This window comes from Sarcophilus harrisii, chromosome 2 (assembly GCF_902635505.1).
Source record: "Sarcophilus harrisii chromosome 2, mSarHar1.11, whole genome shotgun sequence".
NCBI classification, from domain to species: domain Eukaryota; kingdom Metazoa; phylum Chordata; class Mammalia; order Dasyuromorphia; family Dasyuridae; genus Sarcophilus; species Sarcophilus harrisii.
Window position 1 is genome coordinate 358042671 of NC_045427.1, and position 14387 is coordinate 358057057.

The window sequence follows — 14387 nt, forward strand, 5'->3', positions numbered from 1 at the left end:
GAATTACAAAATATTTCTCTTCTATTCTGGCAATTCAGCTAGATTTGAATTTGCCTTTGTACATTATTAGCAGCCTAGCTCTCTCCAGGAGATAGTTTATTACAGCCTAAAAAAATTAAACTAAATTTAGGTATATTCTATTTACATTTTTCCCCTGATCTATTGGATCAGTAACTCTGTCAATCAATGAGTTAATGCTAAAATGCTTGTTATATACCAATCACTGTGCTAGGCAAAATGTCTTTTAAGAGGCTTAGATTTTATGAGAATGACTGAAGAGGAAGCAAAATTATTCAAGTATGGACCTCTTTTGAACAAGTTATGCTTATTCCTTACAATCAATGCCTACTTTTTTTTTTTTTTTTTTTTTTTTTTTTAAAGAAGTTTAGGAATTTGAGTCAACACTCGCTGACTGATGAAAGGAGGAGAAATCACTTCACATGTGGCAAGACTGGGAAGATTCTAAGGAGAGTTGGCATTTGAGACAGGTTTTGATCAAAGATTAGAGATGGGAAAGAAAGTGAAAGAGCAAGTAGACTCTAGGCAAAGAAAACAGGAGCAAAAATTTTCAGAGGCAGGAGTGTAAGATATATTTGCAGAGCAGTGAATGGATCAGTTTAAACTAAAAGTGTGAGCAAACTGATAAAGACAAGTAGAGACCAGTACCTTTGGGGCCTTGATTCACAGGGTAAGGAGTTTGGATTTTTTCCTAGTGGGCACTAGAGAATAAATGAAAGGTTGAACAGGGAAGTGACTATTCTAGAAGTGCTGTAGAAAGATTTAATCTGGCATAAATATTGAAGGAAAGAAAGTAAAGACATTAGTTAGGAGTTTACTGACACTGTCTCTATAGACAGTGAAGGAACAAGGATGGATCATGGCAATGTCAATAGAAAGAAAAGGTCTGAAATAAATTAAGAAGGAAGAATGAGAAAATCTGAAGACTGATATAATGCTGGGAACAAATCAAGAGGAAATAATGATAATAACTGACGTATGTAATGATCCCAGGTTTGCCTAAATGCTTCTGTCAAAAGAACCCTGTGTGATTGGGATTATCCTCATTTACAGATCAGTATACTGATTTTCTCAGAGTTAAGGACACTTGCCCATTATCATACATGTCTAAGGCAGGTTTAGAAACAGGTCTCTTGATTCCATGTCTAGTATCCTATCTATTGTACCTTGTTGCCTTTGAAATTTATGAAGAGCTGAGTCTAGGTGACTGGGAGAATATAGAAAACCACCTACATTTCAGACATTTTAGTTTCCTCTTAGCTTCTATTCTGTCATTCACAGAGCTCAAAAGATGTTGCCAGGCAATCCAGTTGTTATATTTAGCTGCTTCCTAACCTTTTACATTAAGGTAAAATGATTTCCTTTATTTCTCACTTGCTCCTGCGCTTCCTTCTTGCCTCCCTTCTCCCTCTTTCTCTCCCCTTCCTTCCCCCTCTCTCTACTCCGCCTTTTTCTTCCTCTCTCTCACCTTCCTTCCCTCCCTACTTCCTCCTCTCTCCCACCAAAATAGTTTTCAACATTGCAAACATTGTGGTTGTATGAAATTCAATCTTTTAACAAAAAATAGTGATTTTTTTTTTTTTGGCAACTGAAGTTTTTACTTTTTATTCTCTCAATAGTACTTTATTTTTCCAAATAAACATATAGTTTCCAAATTTTCCTCCCTCTCTCCCTCACCTCCCTCCCTAAGACAGAAAGCAATCTGATATAGATTAATAATGTACTGTCCTTTTAAACATATTTCCATATTTGTCATATTGTGAAAGAAAAATCAGACCAAAAGGAAAAATGAGAAACAAAACAAACAAAAAGGTAAAAATACTATGCTTCCATCCACATTCAGTCTCCATAGTACTCTCTCTGGATGTGATTGGCATTTTCCATCCCAAGTCTACTGAAATTGTCTTGAATCACCACATTGCTTTGAAGAGCCAAGTCCATCACAATTCATCATCATATAATTTTGCTGTTACTGTGTACAATGTTCTCCTGGTTCTGCTCACTTCACTCAGCATCAGTTCATGTGGATCTTTCTGGGCTTTTGTGAAATCAGCCTACTCATCATTTCTTATAGAACAACAATATTCCATTAATTCATATACCATAGCTTATTCAGCCACTGCCCAATTGATGGACATCCACTCAATTTACAGAACCTTGCTATTCCTTGCCCCTATAAAAAGAACTGCTACAAACATTTTTACATATATGGGTCCTTTTCCTGTTTTTACATTATCTCTCTGGGATAAGCAGCAGTAGTGAGACTGCTGGATCAGAGGATATTCACTGTTTTATAGTCCTTTGAGCACAGCAACTGAAGTTAAGTAACATGCCCAGTCACACGGCTAAGTATTTGAACCAGATTCTTACTCTGGTAAGTGGCTCTATCCATTATGTGAAAAATTGATTTCATAAAAGAGAAGAAATATGACAAGAGGATTCTGGGAAGATGGCACAATAGGTTGGCAACTTGCAAGCTCTCCAGGTTTCTCCCACAAACTGAACAAATCTGTACCTCAGGGCAAACACAGAGTGGAATAAAATCAAGACTTGGAGCAGAACAGGGGTCTTCCTGATTCAACCCGACAAGATCTGAAGAAAGAACTTGGATTGGGGATTAATCTGTCAAAAGTGCAAACACCTCTGGGAAACCTTGTCCTAGAATAATATGATAGAACATAAGAGGAAAGTAGAAATAGAAAAAAATCCACAAATCATCACTTCAAAGAGATCCTTTGTGGAAAACACACAGGAAAATTTGAAACCCCCTACATGAAAGAGAAAAATTTTCAAGAAACAAGGAAAAAAAAAAACCCAATTCAAATATCCTGGAGCTTTAAGAATTGTACAAAACTTATCAGCAGTTACAATAAAAGACTGCAAGTCCTGGAATCATATCTATAGACAAGCAAAAGAACTAGGCCTGCGGCCAAAAATATCATATCCAGCAAAATTATCTAATTCTGAATGAAAAAAAATGGACATTCAATCATACTAGCAGATTTTCAGAATTTTCAATGAACCAAAGTCAAACTTAGCAGGAAATTTAACATAGAAGAACCAATATCAAAGAGCAATTTTAAGGAACTCAACATGAACAAACTGTTTAAACATGGATAAATTGTTTTATGTTTTTTTTTTTTTTTTTTTTAAATAAGGGAAATGTACATTGTATGTTTAAGATTCACATCAACAATAAGGTAGCTCAAAAAAGGAAGATTAGTAGCAGAGTTAAAGTAAAAATGGTAATCTATGTTATACAAATGAAATGCAAAAGAATAGATACAGAAGCATTTAAAGAAGGGCTCATAGTTCTGAAAATCTATTCATAGTGTTTAACAGACAACACTACATATATGCCATGAAGGTTATAGCACCCTCCAAAATTCAAAAGAAATAAGGGGGGGAGGGATGGGTAGATGGGAAAGCAAAGGTTGAAGGAAGAAGATAAAGGAGGGATTCCTGGGTGGTTAAGTAATAAGAAAGGCAAGTTAGGGAGCAGAATTTAACTAAAGAATCAGCAGGGATATGAAAATATGTGTGTGTGCATGTATATATGTACATATATATATATATATATATATGATAAATATATTTTTATATTTAATTGCAGCTTGCTGGTAGGTGGGTGGAGGGATGAAAGGGAGGAAAAGAATAAAGTAAATAAGGTGCACAGCAGAGAACCAAAGAACAATTTAAAAGGAAGAAAAAATGACATTCATGAGTATAATTTCTTCTACTAATATATATACTTTCTTGATCTGGTAATTTTTTGTTATATATTTTGAATCCTCCTTGATGTTCTGCTGGGCACATGACAATGTCCTCTTTTGTTTTGCATTCCTTTTCTGTTTTTCTTTTTTAAAATAAAGAAAAAAAAAAAAGAGGAATCATGTAATGATTATATCTAAATTATTCTCCTGATGTGACTTTAGCTATTAATATATTTCTTTGCAAGCTTGCAAGTTGCTTAAAAACAAAAGCAAATTCAAATTCACTTTCTTTTGTTTGAATATCTTCTCATCTCATATTATCATCTCAATAACATAAATATGGAAAACATGTAAGTTTTCCATGTAGTTTAGATGGAGAAGGGGAAGGGAAGAGACTGAGAGAAGAAGAAAGATCTGTGGAAAGTACATACATTCATTCATCATACGTATATTCAGGAACATTATGGAATTGGGTTCACAATTTTTATCTTCTTACCAAGTAATCCTTAAACTCAACCAAAACAACTATGTTGTGTTTGTTTGTTTTTTTTAAGTTAATTTTCAAACTTAAGTTTTATAGCTCAGAATAAAAGTCTGAAAAACATATACACATGTTATTTACTAAAAAATATGAAAGAGGGATTTAAATTCATTTTTTAATCTGGAGACAATTTCAAGTATTTGCAGTGTTATTTGCATATGGTAAACAAATTTACTTATATTAATAAAAGAAAGGAAATTTGAGTTTAAATGCAACACAAAGAACGTACAGTAGAATTCCATAAGGATGATTTTTATTAGACTCCCCTCCCTTCCAAAAAAAAAGGGAAAAAATAGTACATAAAACTATTGAAGATCTTTGAAAAATAGGATAAATTTAAAGATTATATGTGGCCATGCCTATATGTGTTAAAGTAGGAGAGACTGTCCAAAACAGTTCTTAGTTCTTATAGCTTGGAGAATCAGAAATTTTTCTTTAAAGAGGTATTTGGAGCAGAACCAGGAGATCACTATACACTTCAACAACAATACTGTATGAGGATGTTTTCTGATGGAAATGGATATCTTCAACAAAGAGAAGATCTAATTCAGTTCCAATTGATCAATGATGGATAGAATCAGCTACACCCAGAGAAGGAACACTGGGAAATGAGTGTAAAGTGTTTGCATTTTTGTTTTTCTTCCCAGCAAACAACCTTCTGAATCCAATTCTTCCTGTGCAACAAGAGAACTGTTCAATTCTGCACACATATATTGTATCTAGGATATACTGTGACATATTTAACATGTATAAGACTGCTTGCCATCTAGGGGAGGGGGTGGAGGGAGGGAAGGGAAAAATCGGAACAGAAGTGAGTACAAGGGATAATGTTGTAAAAAAATTACCCATGCACATGTACTGTCAATAAAAAGTAATAATTATTAAAAAAAGAGACACATTTGCAAAAATAAAGATACCGGGGTTTGTATGATTATATTTCAGAAAAAATTTCTTTCTTTTAAAAAACCTGATCTTACAAGTGCACCTAATTTTAAAGCAGTTCTATTATGAATACTTGAAGTACTTGAAGAATCTGTGATTCTTCTGTGTAGGCATTCCTCCCACAGATGCACTCAAAATTTAGCTAGCAAACCTTCAGACAGCAGATATTCTGATCACCAGATCCATATTCAAAATCATTCCAGCTAGGTAGAACTTGTTATGCTATGAGCCTCTACACTATGATGTACTATTGGAGCAGGACTTTAAAAGTTTCCATTCTGACGTCTCCTAAAAATCCCTCCATTATATTATCTTTTGACACAAAAATCAGAGAAATTCTATTCTCCCTCTTCTCTGAGCTAACTTTAGCACTAATTTGGCATCTTCAAATATGTACAGGTTTCTCCCAATCTTAAACACTTTCAACTTGATTCTAATAATTTCTTCAAGTACATAACTCATCTCCTTTTTAGTCAAACTAGGGGAAAGGATCACTTTATTTTTTTCCCCTCCATTGCTTCTGATCTTACCATTTGAATGAATGAGGCCGAATAAATGAACAAATTAAAGTATTTGTTTACTTAAATCTGTACAAAGCACTGTGATAAACTCTGAGAACAGAAATAAGGAGGAAAAATGCAGTCTCATTTCTAAAATGATATTAAGAGCTCATTCTAATGAAGGTTTCAGCTGCAAATTGGATGGAAAAGTAGCAAAGCAGAAGTAAAGGCCACTTTTTTTTTCTTTTTAAAAAAATTATTTATTTTTAATACATGAATCATGTTGAGAGAGAAAAATAAGAGGAAAAGGAAAAAACCATGGGAGAGAGTAACAAAAAAAGAAGTGAACACAGCATGTGTTGCTTTACATTCAGTCTCTATAGATCTTTTTCTGTATGCAGATGGCATTTTCTCTCAGTCTATTGGGATTGCTTTGGATCACTGAACCACTGAGAAGAACCAAGTCTTTTATAGTGGATTATTGCACAGTCTTGCTGTTACTGTGTGCAATGTATTTCTGGTTCTGCTTATTTCACTCAGCATCTGTTCATGTAAATCTTTCCAGGATTTTCTAAAATCAGCTTATTCATCATTTGTTATAGAATAATAATATTCCATTATCTTCAGATACTACAACTTGTTCAGCCATTCCCCAACTGATGGGTATCCACTCCTTTTCCAATTCTTTGTTACCACCAAAAGAGCTAAAGCCACTTTTAAAAATGCCATTCCTATGGATAATATATCAGTTTTTGATGTTGAATCATTTGATAGTATCGAGGATTTTGGAAGCAGGAACTTTTTTCTCTAGGTTTTTGGTAGCTTAGGTTCAGTAGCACCTACAGGAGCAGCTGTCAGGTTGCATCTTGCTTCCTGGGATGATGATTGGATGGGGATTGGTTAGAAACCCAAAGGCTCTCAAGTTGAAGGTCCTGGGCTCTCTACTTGGTACACAATATTTCCTGTCTTTCCCTCAGAGAGCTGTGGCACTTCACCCAGGTTGACATACCTATCCTTGAGATGGCTGGCTCCATATCCCCAGAGGATGGCTGTAAGGTATGGGCTGAAAGCAGTAGTCTGGATCAGTAGTCTGGAGGGTACTATGTCTTCCAGTGCTCTGGGGCTTATCTACTTATTGGCAGAAATTGATCAGAAATCGCTGCTGATAGTAATGAAAAAGGAAGCCCCTTCTTTACCATGATTTCTCTCCTCAATGATGGTTATGAGGCATGTATAACCTATATCAAATTATTTATCTTCTCAATGAGGGGAGAGGGAGAAAATTTGGAACTCAGCATTTTAAAACACAAATATAAAAATTGTCTTTACGTGTAATTGGGGAAAAAACAATTTTTTTAAAATGACGATTGAGAAGGCAGATCTGGTGGTTTCAGGGGGAGGGACATTGTTATTTCTAACTCTCTTGGATTCATAGGTCTCAAATGTCTCCATATTAAGAATGAAACTACATTCTTAAAAATGTTGAAACAGATGGAATCTTAGAGATCAAGTCTGACCTCTATATTTTATAGAAAAGAAAACTAAGGCCCTGAGAGGTCAAATGATTTGCCAAAGGTTGCAGAAATAATAAATAATAAAGCCACTGTTCAAACTCAGACTTTTAAATTCCAAATCTAAGCTACCATACTATGTCTAAGGATCTCCAGGTTCTTTCAGATGGAAACAAGCTATAAAAGAATCAAGTTCCTTTCACCATTCTGATCACCTTCTGTTGGAATCCTTACAAAGTGTTAACTCATTAGAGTTGATCGAGACAATAATTATCTAATTTAGCATGGTTCAATATGACTGATCTGATCTTACAAGGAGATGTTATGGGCCAGAAGTTGAAACAAGGTACTAAGTGGAACTGATAGAAACAATGCTTATTTTCACACCTTTAGAGAGCTCATATAAGCAAGAAGCTCTTAGGGCCACAGAGCACTCTGGGAGGAAGCCCACAAGCCCACTCTCGGATCCCATAATCCCACTCTTGGAAGAGGAGTCAACCTTTTACACCAAGCATAGAAGAGCTTCAGATAGCCAATCAGAGTCAGTTCAGTTCGGAACATTGCCAGGAGTTGGAGATGAGCACTCTAGGACAGACACAGAGCACTCTGGGAGATACAGAAGCCCACAAGCCTTCTCTCTGAGGCGAAGTCAGATTCATTCCAACTTTCACCTTGGTGCTGGCTGGAGACTTTTGGAAGAAGAGAACCCAAAGCTGGCTGAGGTAAAAGATTAGCAGCAAGAGCTCTTGGAACCAAGCAGAGAGATAGGTCTCTAAGAAAACTAACTGGGCTATTTTGGAAGAAGCAATAAAAGATCTGAATTTTTAACACTTGGCTGCATTTGGAGTGATTATTACATTTAATTGAAACTAAGGCTGCCTCCAGAAAACCTCCCCAAGAAACCTGCTTCCAGAGAGAACCATTGTATTTTAAAGAAGAGAACACCACAACCTTCTGGACCAATCCCTCCCCTCTACCCCCCCCCTCCCCCCCCAAAAAAAAAGTTTCTAAGATTTGGTTGTCAGGACAGACACAATACTCTAAGTTGTAGTTTCACCATGATAAAGTCCCACCCCTCATCATGCTAATTTCTATGAACGAAATTCAAGATTTCACTAACTTTTTTGACTTGTCTTCCACAATGGTGATTCATATTGTACAAAGAGTACACTTAAATCCCCATGTCTGTTTTATATAAAATACTTCCATATAACTGATTAGGCCCTTTGCAGCTTTAACTTTATATTATATACCTTTTTTTGTGCAAATCTTCAATTTCTACTGTCTTTCACTTCAAATATATATCTTTTGAAATTTTATATATTCTTCCAAGGCCCAGGTCCAATTGTCTCTCTTTCATGAAATTTTTCTTGACATCTCAGAGGTAGTAGTTTCTTTTGCTGCTATACTGCCAAAGATTTTTTTGGGGGTGCAGAGGCAGTGTGGGAGATTAAGAAAAGCAAGATACTTGGAGCTAAAAGAAATTTGGGTTTAAATCCTAACTTTTGACAGTTGTGGGATCATGGACAAAATCTCTTAAAACTGTATGTGCCTGTTTATTTTCATTTATAAAATGAAGCTTGGATTGTTTTGAGATTTGGATCAAATAATATATGTACAATGCTTTGCGGGTCTTAAAGAGCTATGTGAATACGAGTTCTTATTAACAGCAGTACCTCTGCCACCTATCATATTATAACTTGTACTATTTGCATTTTTTGTCTGTCTTTGTCATTTTTCAGCTTTATCTTGTTGTCTTTTACCTCCTATATCCCAAGCAGATTGCTGTTATCCCATATCAAAAACACATTCCCTCAGCACTGCTTCCTGTTGAAATCATCTTTTCTTTTATGGACTAGCTGAGGTGCCACTTTGTCCTTCCTCTTTGACACCCCCCTTCCCTCCACAGTTGAAAATATTTACTGAATTGAATTTAAATTTGTATCAGATTGTAAATTTACTGAGGGAAAGGACTGAATCATATGCTTATTTTTATACTCTCTCACAAGAGCCCAACATACTGTTTGATATATAGCAAGCATGTTTACTGAACCTAAGTTAATATAATTAGATATGAAGTCCCTCCCAGGTTTCAATCTGTAATCCTGTAGTGAAACACTTGAGATTCATGCCATGATCTGTATATCAGCTTGTCTGTGTGAAATAGCTAACAAGGTATGAACTGAACTCCATTCCTCCTCAATACAAACACTCTGAATTGTGCTGAGCTTTTACCACTCTTCTCTGGAATTTAAGAATCACTAGTCTTGTTTAAACTTTTACATTATGTTTGCAAGTGAAACACCTAATTTTCTCTCTTATTCTACTGGAAATATGTATATAAATCAATCCCTAAAATAAACCTTACTCTCAATTTCAAATGGAGAAACAGCTGAAAGACATGCAATTTATCAAAAGAATAAAAAATGTATGAGAAAATAGAAATCTTATGAATACACAAAACCCAAAAACCCATAAATGTTCCAAATTTGTGATCCATAGTTATAAAGAGAAAAATTGTTCTTAACAACACAGATTTAATATAAACTAAACAGTTGAAACTTAATTCGAAGATCAAAAGATTGAGTTAGAAGTGACCTCAGAAGTCATGTGTTGCAGATCTCTCAATTTTATAATGAGGAAACTGAAGTCTACATAGGTTAAGTGATTTGCCCAAATTTACAAGTACTAAGCAGCAGAACCTGGATTGAGGATCATTTTGCTCCAGGAAATACAAGTAATGTATTTTTATACACATAGTGATGCAATATGACTTGGTGAGTTGACTTAAGAATCTTATTGTGGGATCCTAGCTTTAGCTGTGCCATGAATATAAAATATAAAAATAATCATCATTAGTGCATATAAAATGAAAATATCCAAAGGCCTATATTACATATAGGCATTATGAAGAATAATTCAAAGATGTTTCATGGAACGACTACATTTTAGAATTGGAAAGGTCAACTAGTCCAATTAGTCCAAAAAAGGAATGCCCTTTAAAACATCCAGGGACAAGAGGTCACTTAGCCTCTGCCTGAAGTTTTGTAATGAAGAACCCACTACTTCTGAAAGCAGCCAACTGTATTCTTCTTTTTTCTACTTTTTAAATTTTGATAATAGTTTTTATTTTCAAAATACATGCAAAGATAGTTTTCAACACTCATCCTTGCAAAACCTTGTGTTCCAAATTTTCTCCCTTCCTTCCCTCCATCCCCTCCTCTACAGAGCAAGTAGTTTGATATAGGTTAAATATGTGCAATTTCCACATTTATCATGCTGCACAAGAAAGATCAGATCAAAAAGGGAAAAAAAATGAGAAAGAAAAACAAGCTAACAACAAAAATGATGAAAATGCTATGTTGTGATTCACACTCAGTTCCCATAGTTCTCTTTCTGGATGCAGATGGCTCTCTTCATCACAAGTCTATTGGAATTGGCCTGAATCACCTCATTGGTTAACTGTATATTCTCTGCAACATCCATTTTATGCTCTTAGCTCTGCCTTCTGGGTTCAAAGACAGCTTTTCAAATATTTGAAGACAACTTTCATGTCCCCCAAATCTTTTCTTTAGGCTAACTATCCCTAGAGGCACTTCAATAGATCCTTACATGATATGAACTCAAGGTCCTTCCCCTTGGTTCTCTTCTCTGGAAATGTTCCAGCTTATCAACCAAGGAATGCAACACTTAACATAAAAACCTGATATGGTTTGACCAAAACAGAATGCAGATGGACTTCTGATCCCTTATTTCTGGAAATTATGTCTTTTAAGATGCAATCCAACACTGCATCACCTTTTTTACTACTATATCACACTGTCGATTTATATAGAACCTGAAATAAAATAAGCTCTCCAGATCTTCTGAAAAACCATTTATCCTTTGAAATGATTAAGATTCACACAGGAGAAGATGGTACAAAGGAGGTATAGTGTGTATTGGTAAATGGAATTTCCAAAGAAGTAATACTACAGACTCAAATTGCTAATTTTTTGTCATTAAAAAAAAAAAAACACTTTATCAAAATGACTATTTATATATTATCATGTAAATATCAGAATAAAAACAAACTTTTTTTTTTTCTGAGTGTGAAGGGAGTCCAAAGTTATTTTTCTTTTAAATGTTATAAAAAGAGAGAACTGATAGTGGTATTCACTATGCTTTAAGGATCTATGATTTTATGGAGGTATTGGGGTATATACCCATTGAGGTATGGGGGTATTGCTAATACCAACCCTCAATACCCTCCTTCAACTTTGTCTTTGAAGATTAAAGTGGCTAAGGAATTCATCATCTTGCAACCAAAAATATGGTGATGAGACTCTGAAAAGTTAGTTCCACTGATATATAGTTAGTGTCCAGCTGCCATAGTTTATACTCCCACTTGAGAGGTTACCTAGGGTTATCTACAAGCCAAGAAAAAAAGAGTATGAGAGGAAGCACAGGGACAGCAGTATAATGTTTGTTAATTGGGATTATTAATCAGACACATAAAACAATGAGGGAATATTAAATGTCACAATAAATACATATCACATAAAAAGGCTAACAGAATGCAAGATCTAACTTACCTATAAAATATATTATTAATCTGCTTCCTGATGTAAGCTCTTAAGCCTAAGAATTTTCCATAGATTCTGTGAAGAGTAGTTTTAAGAAAATCTCTTTCCCGAGGATCTTCACTGTCAAAGAGCTCTAAAAGCTGAAAGAAGGAAAAGGGACAGTTACTGAAAAAAATCTTCAATGTAAATGAGTAGGTTTAAAATTTTAATGTAAAATTCTTACCTGCAATACAAACTTCTGATCAATATATTTCTTTGCTATATTAGGTTGGAAATCTGGAGATTCTAAAAATCTTAAGAAAAATTCATAAACAAGCTAGGGAAAAATGCAAACAGTAGCATTAGTTTGAGAGAAAGAATAGCAAATAAAAATACTGTACATTTTAATTTTTTTTCACTGCATGTATTTAATGAACTTTAAATTTTAGATAGCAACAATCAAAAATGTTCACCTGAAACAAAAAAAACTAGTTTTCTAGAAAGCAAATGCTAATTACATGTCTTAATATAACATAATTGCTAGAACAAACAGAATTTCAGGTAGTATGCATATTGGACATGTTCTTTCTTAGAGGAAAATTTTCCCCATGGAATAACACTTTTCATGTTAAATTCCCTCAATATTTACAAAGTTCTTTGATCCTCATGAGTTGTTATGGGCAAAAAGATTCATCACCTTGTAACCAATCTTACGGTGATAGGATGTTATATTTTACTAATATTTAAATTTTGCTACTCAATATTAACAGTAGGGACCAAGACTGTCAACAAATAATGTCATGCTCAGTCTCCTAGTGTATGGCAAGTATCCTGGTTCTTGAAAGTGTTGCAATGAGAAGGCACACAGCCAAGCACAAAGGAAATTCTGAGTTTTATAATCAGCTTGACCTGTCAAACTTAACTTGGTATTTTCTATATAGACCTAGTATCTAACTGGAAAAGAACTAGAATCTTACCTTTATTTCATAGCATACAGTCTGTCAATATAGTATTTTTATACCTATGTCATGTTTTACAAAGATAAAAAAAACACCTAACATTTTGATGTAAGAAACAACTTTTAACTATTTTATCACATTACTTTCTGGCTTGTTTCTTAAACCTGTCCTTTTCCTTTCTCAGGTTAGTCTCAATTCTCTCAAGCTATTCTAGCTGGTGTCCTCTGTTCCCCCGTTCTTGCTTTAATGGACATCTCTGACTCCCAATCACTTAGTATCAGTGGTTTGTTGGCAAATATTTAACAATCAGCTCTCCAAAAAAAAGGGCACGTATGACATAAAAGTAAATTCAATCTACATTATTAATATTTCCCCCATCACTTTCTTAAGTCTAGACAAATTGATGAAACAATAACTAAACTCCAATTTGTAGTATTTGGTATTTTCTAAGTTGTAAACAACCACATTGAAAATGAACAACTAGCCCTCATGAACTTGTACGAGCTGCCTCTGGCACACCATTATTTAGTGTTCTTAAAGAATCCATGCTGGCTCCTAAAGCAGGGGACAGAGAAGGGAAACCTTTTGCTTTTTTAAAAATCTCACAGCCTGTGTCTAACAACCAACCTTTTCTTTTCCCTGATCCACAAAGTGAAATCCTGTAGTTAAATACCTGTAAATGAGGCCAGGCTGCTTCTAGTGTTGGTTCATCTTCCTCTGGATCAAATTCTGCTCCCGTGGGATTGGATGATGGTGGTAATGTTCGAAACATATTAACTGCAAACTAAAATTCACAAATTTTTTTTTCATTATTAGCATGAAATAATTTTAAATGCTTGCACAAAGTAGGCACTTAATGTTTGCTGAAGTGAAAAATCTTTGGTAACGTGAACATGAATCTCATATTGTGCACTTCAAGAAAAAAAGGCTTTTATTCACCTGATTTTCTTCTCTACTACAGATTCAGAAGCAGTATTTCCAGAAAAGAAAACATTATACCTTGTTTTTAACTATAATTGGCATAAAGTCCTTTATACAATCCTAGTGAAGTCACTTTCTAGGAACCTGGATAGATTGCTATTTTCCTGAGAATATTCCCTGATTCTCTCAGATTTTACCAGTATTCTTTCCTTCTTATATTCTTCTCTCTATTCTCTCCTAAAGCTCCCTTAATTTTCACCTTAAAAAAAAATATGTTAAAGATTAAAGTTCTCTGTACAGCATTTTTTAGGATAATGCAGTTTGATGGCTCATCCTCAATATGAAAAATATTAGCTCATAAAATAAAATAAAAAATATTGATAGGGAATTTAATGCTATAAATGAATAAAGTGACCCTTTTTTAAAGTTCAAAAAACCACTACTACTCTTTTATAAAAAACTGAAATGTGGATCAGTCAAAAAGGAATTTAATTATGCTAACTCCAAGAGAACACACAAAAAGTACAAAACTAATAAGGGTAAATTAAAAATAACACTATAAAAATACTATTATGAAAATAATAAGTACAAAATTTCAGTTACTATAGAAAAATACAATAATAATGAATTAACTATTTTTTCTTTCTCCTAACTTCAAATCTATTCCCTCATAGACAAAAATATTTACCTTAAAAGGTATCAGACAACAGAATACAAAAAGCCCCCCAACATCAAACC

General features: G+C 34.3%; 1 protein-coding gene across 15 annotated transcripts in view; it reads right to left on the bottom strand.

The window, feature by feature from the left end:
* Positions 1–14387, bottom strand: part of PPP2R5C (protein phosphatase 2 regulatory subunit B'gamma) — a 204500-nt gene that overhangs the window by 43623 nt on the left and 146490 nt on the right. For all 15 annotated transcript variants that reach the window (XM_031953232.1, XM_031953229.1, XM_031953231.1 and 12 more), the window contains 3 exons: positions 13402–13512; positions 12014–12106; positions 11800–11930 (listed from right to left, as the gene is read on the bottom strand). In XM_031953232.1, coding sequence (XP_031809092.1) covers positions 11800–11930; positions 12014–12106; positions 13402–13512 — 335 coding nt within the window. The remainder of the gene's footprint in view (positions 1–11799; positions 11931–12013; positions 12107–13401; positions 13513–14387) is intronic.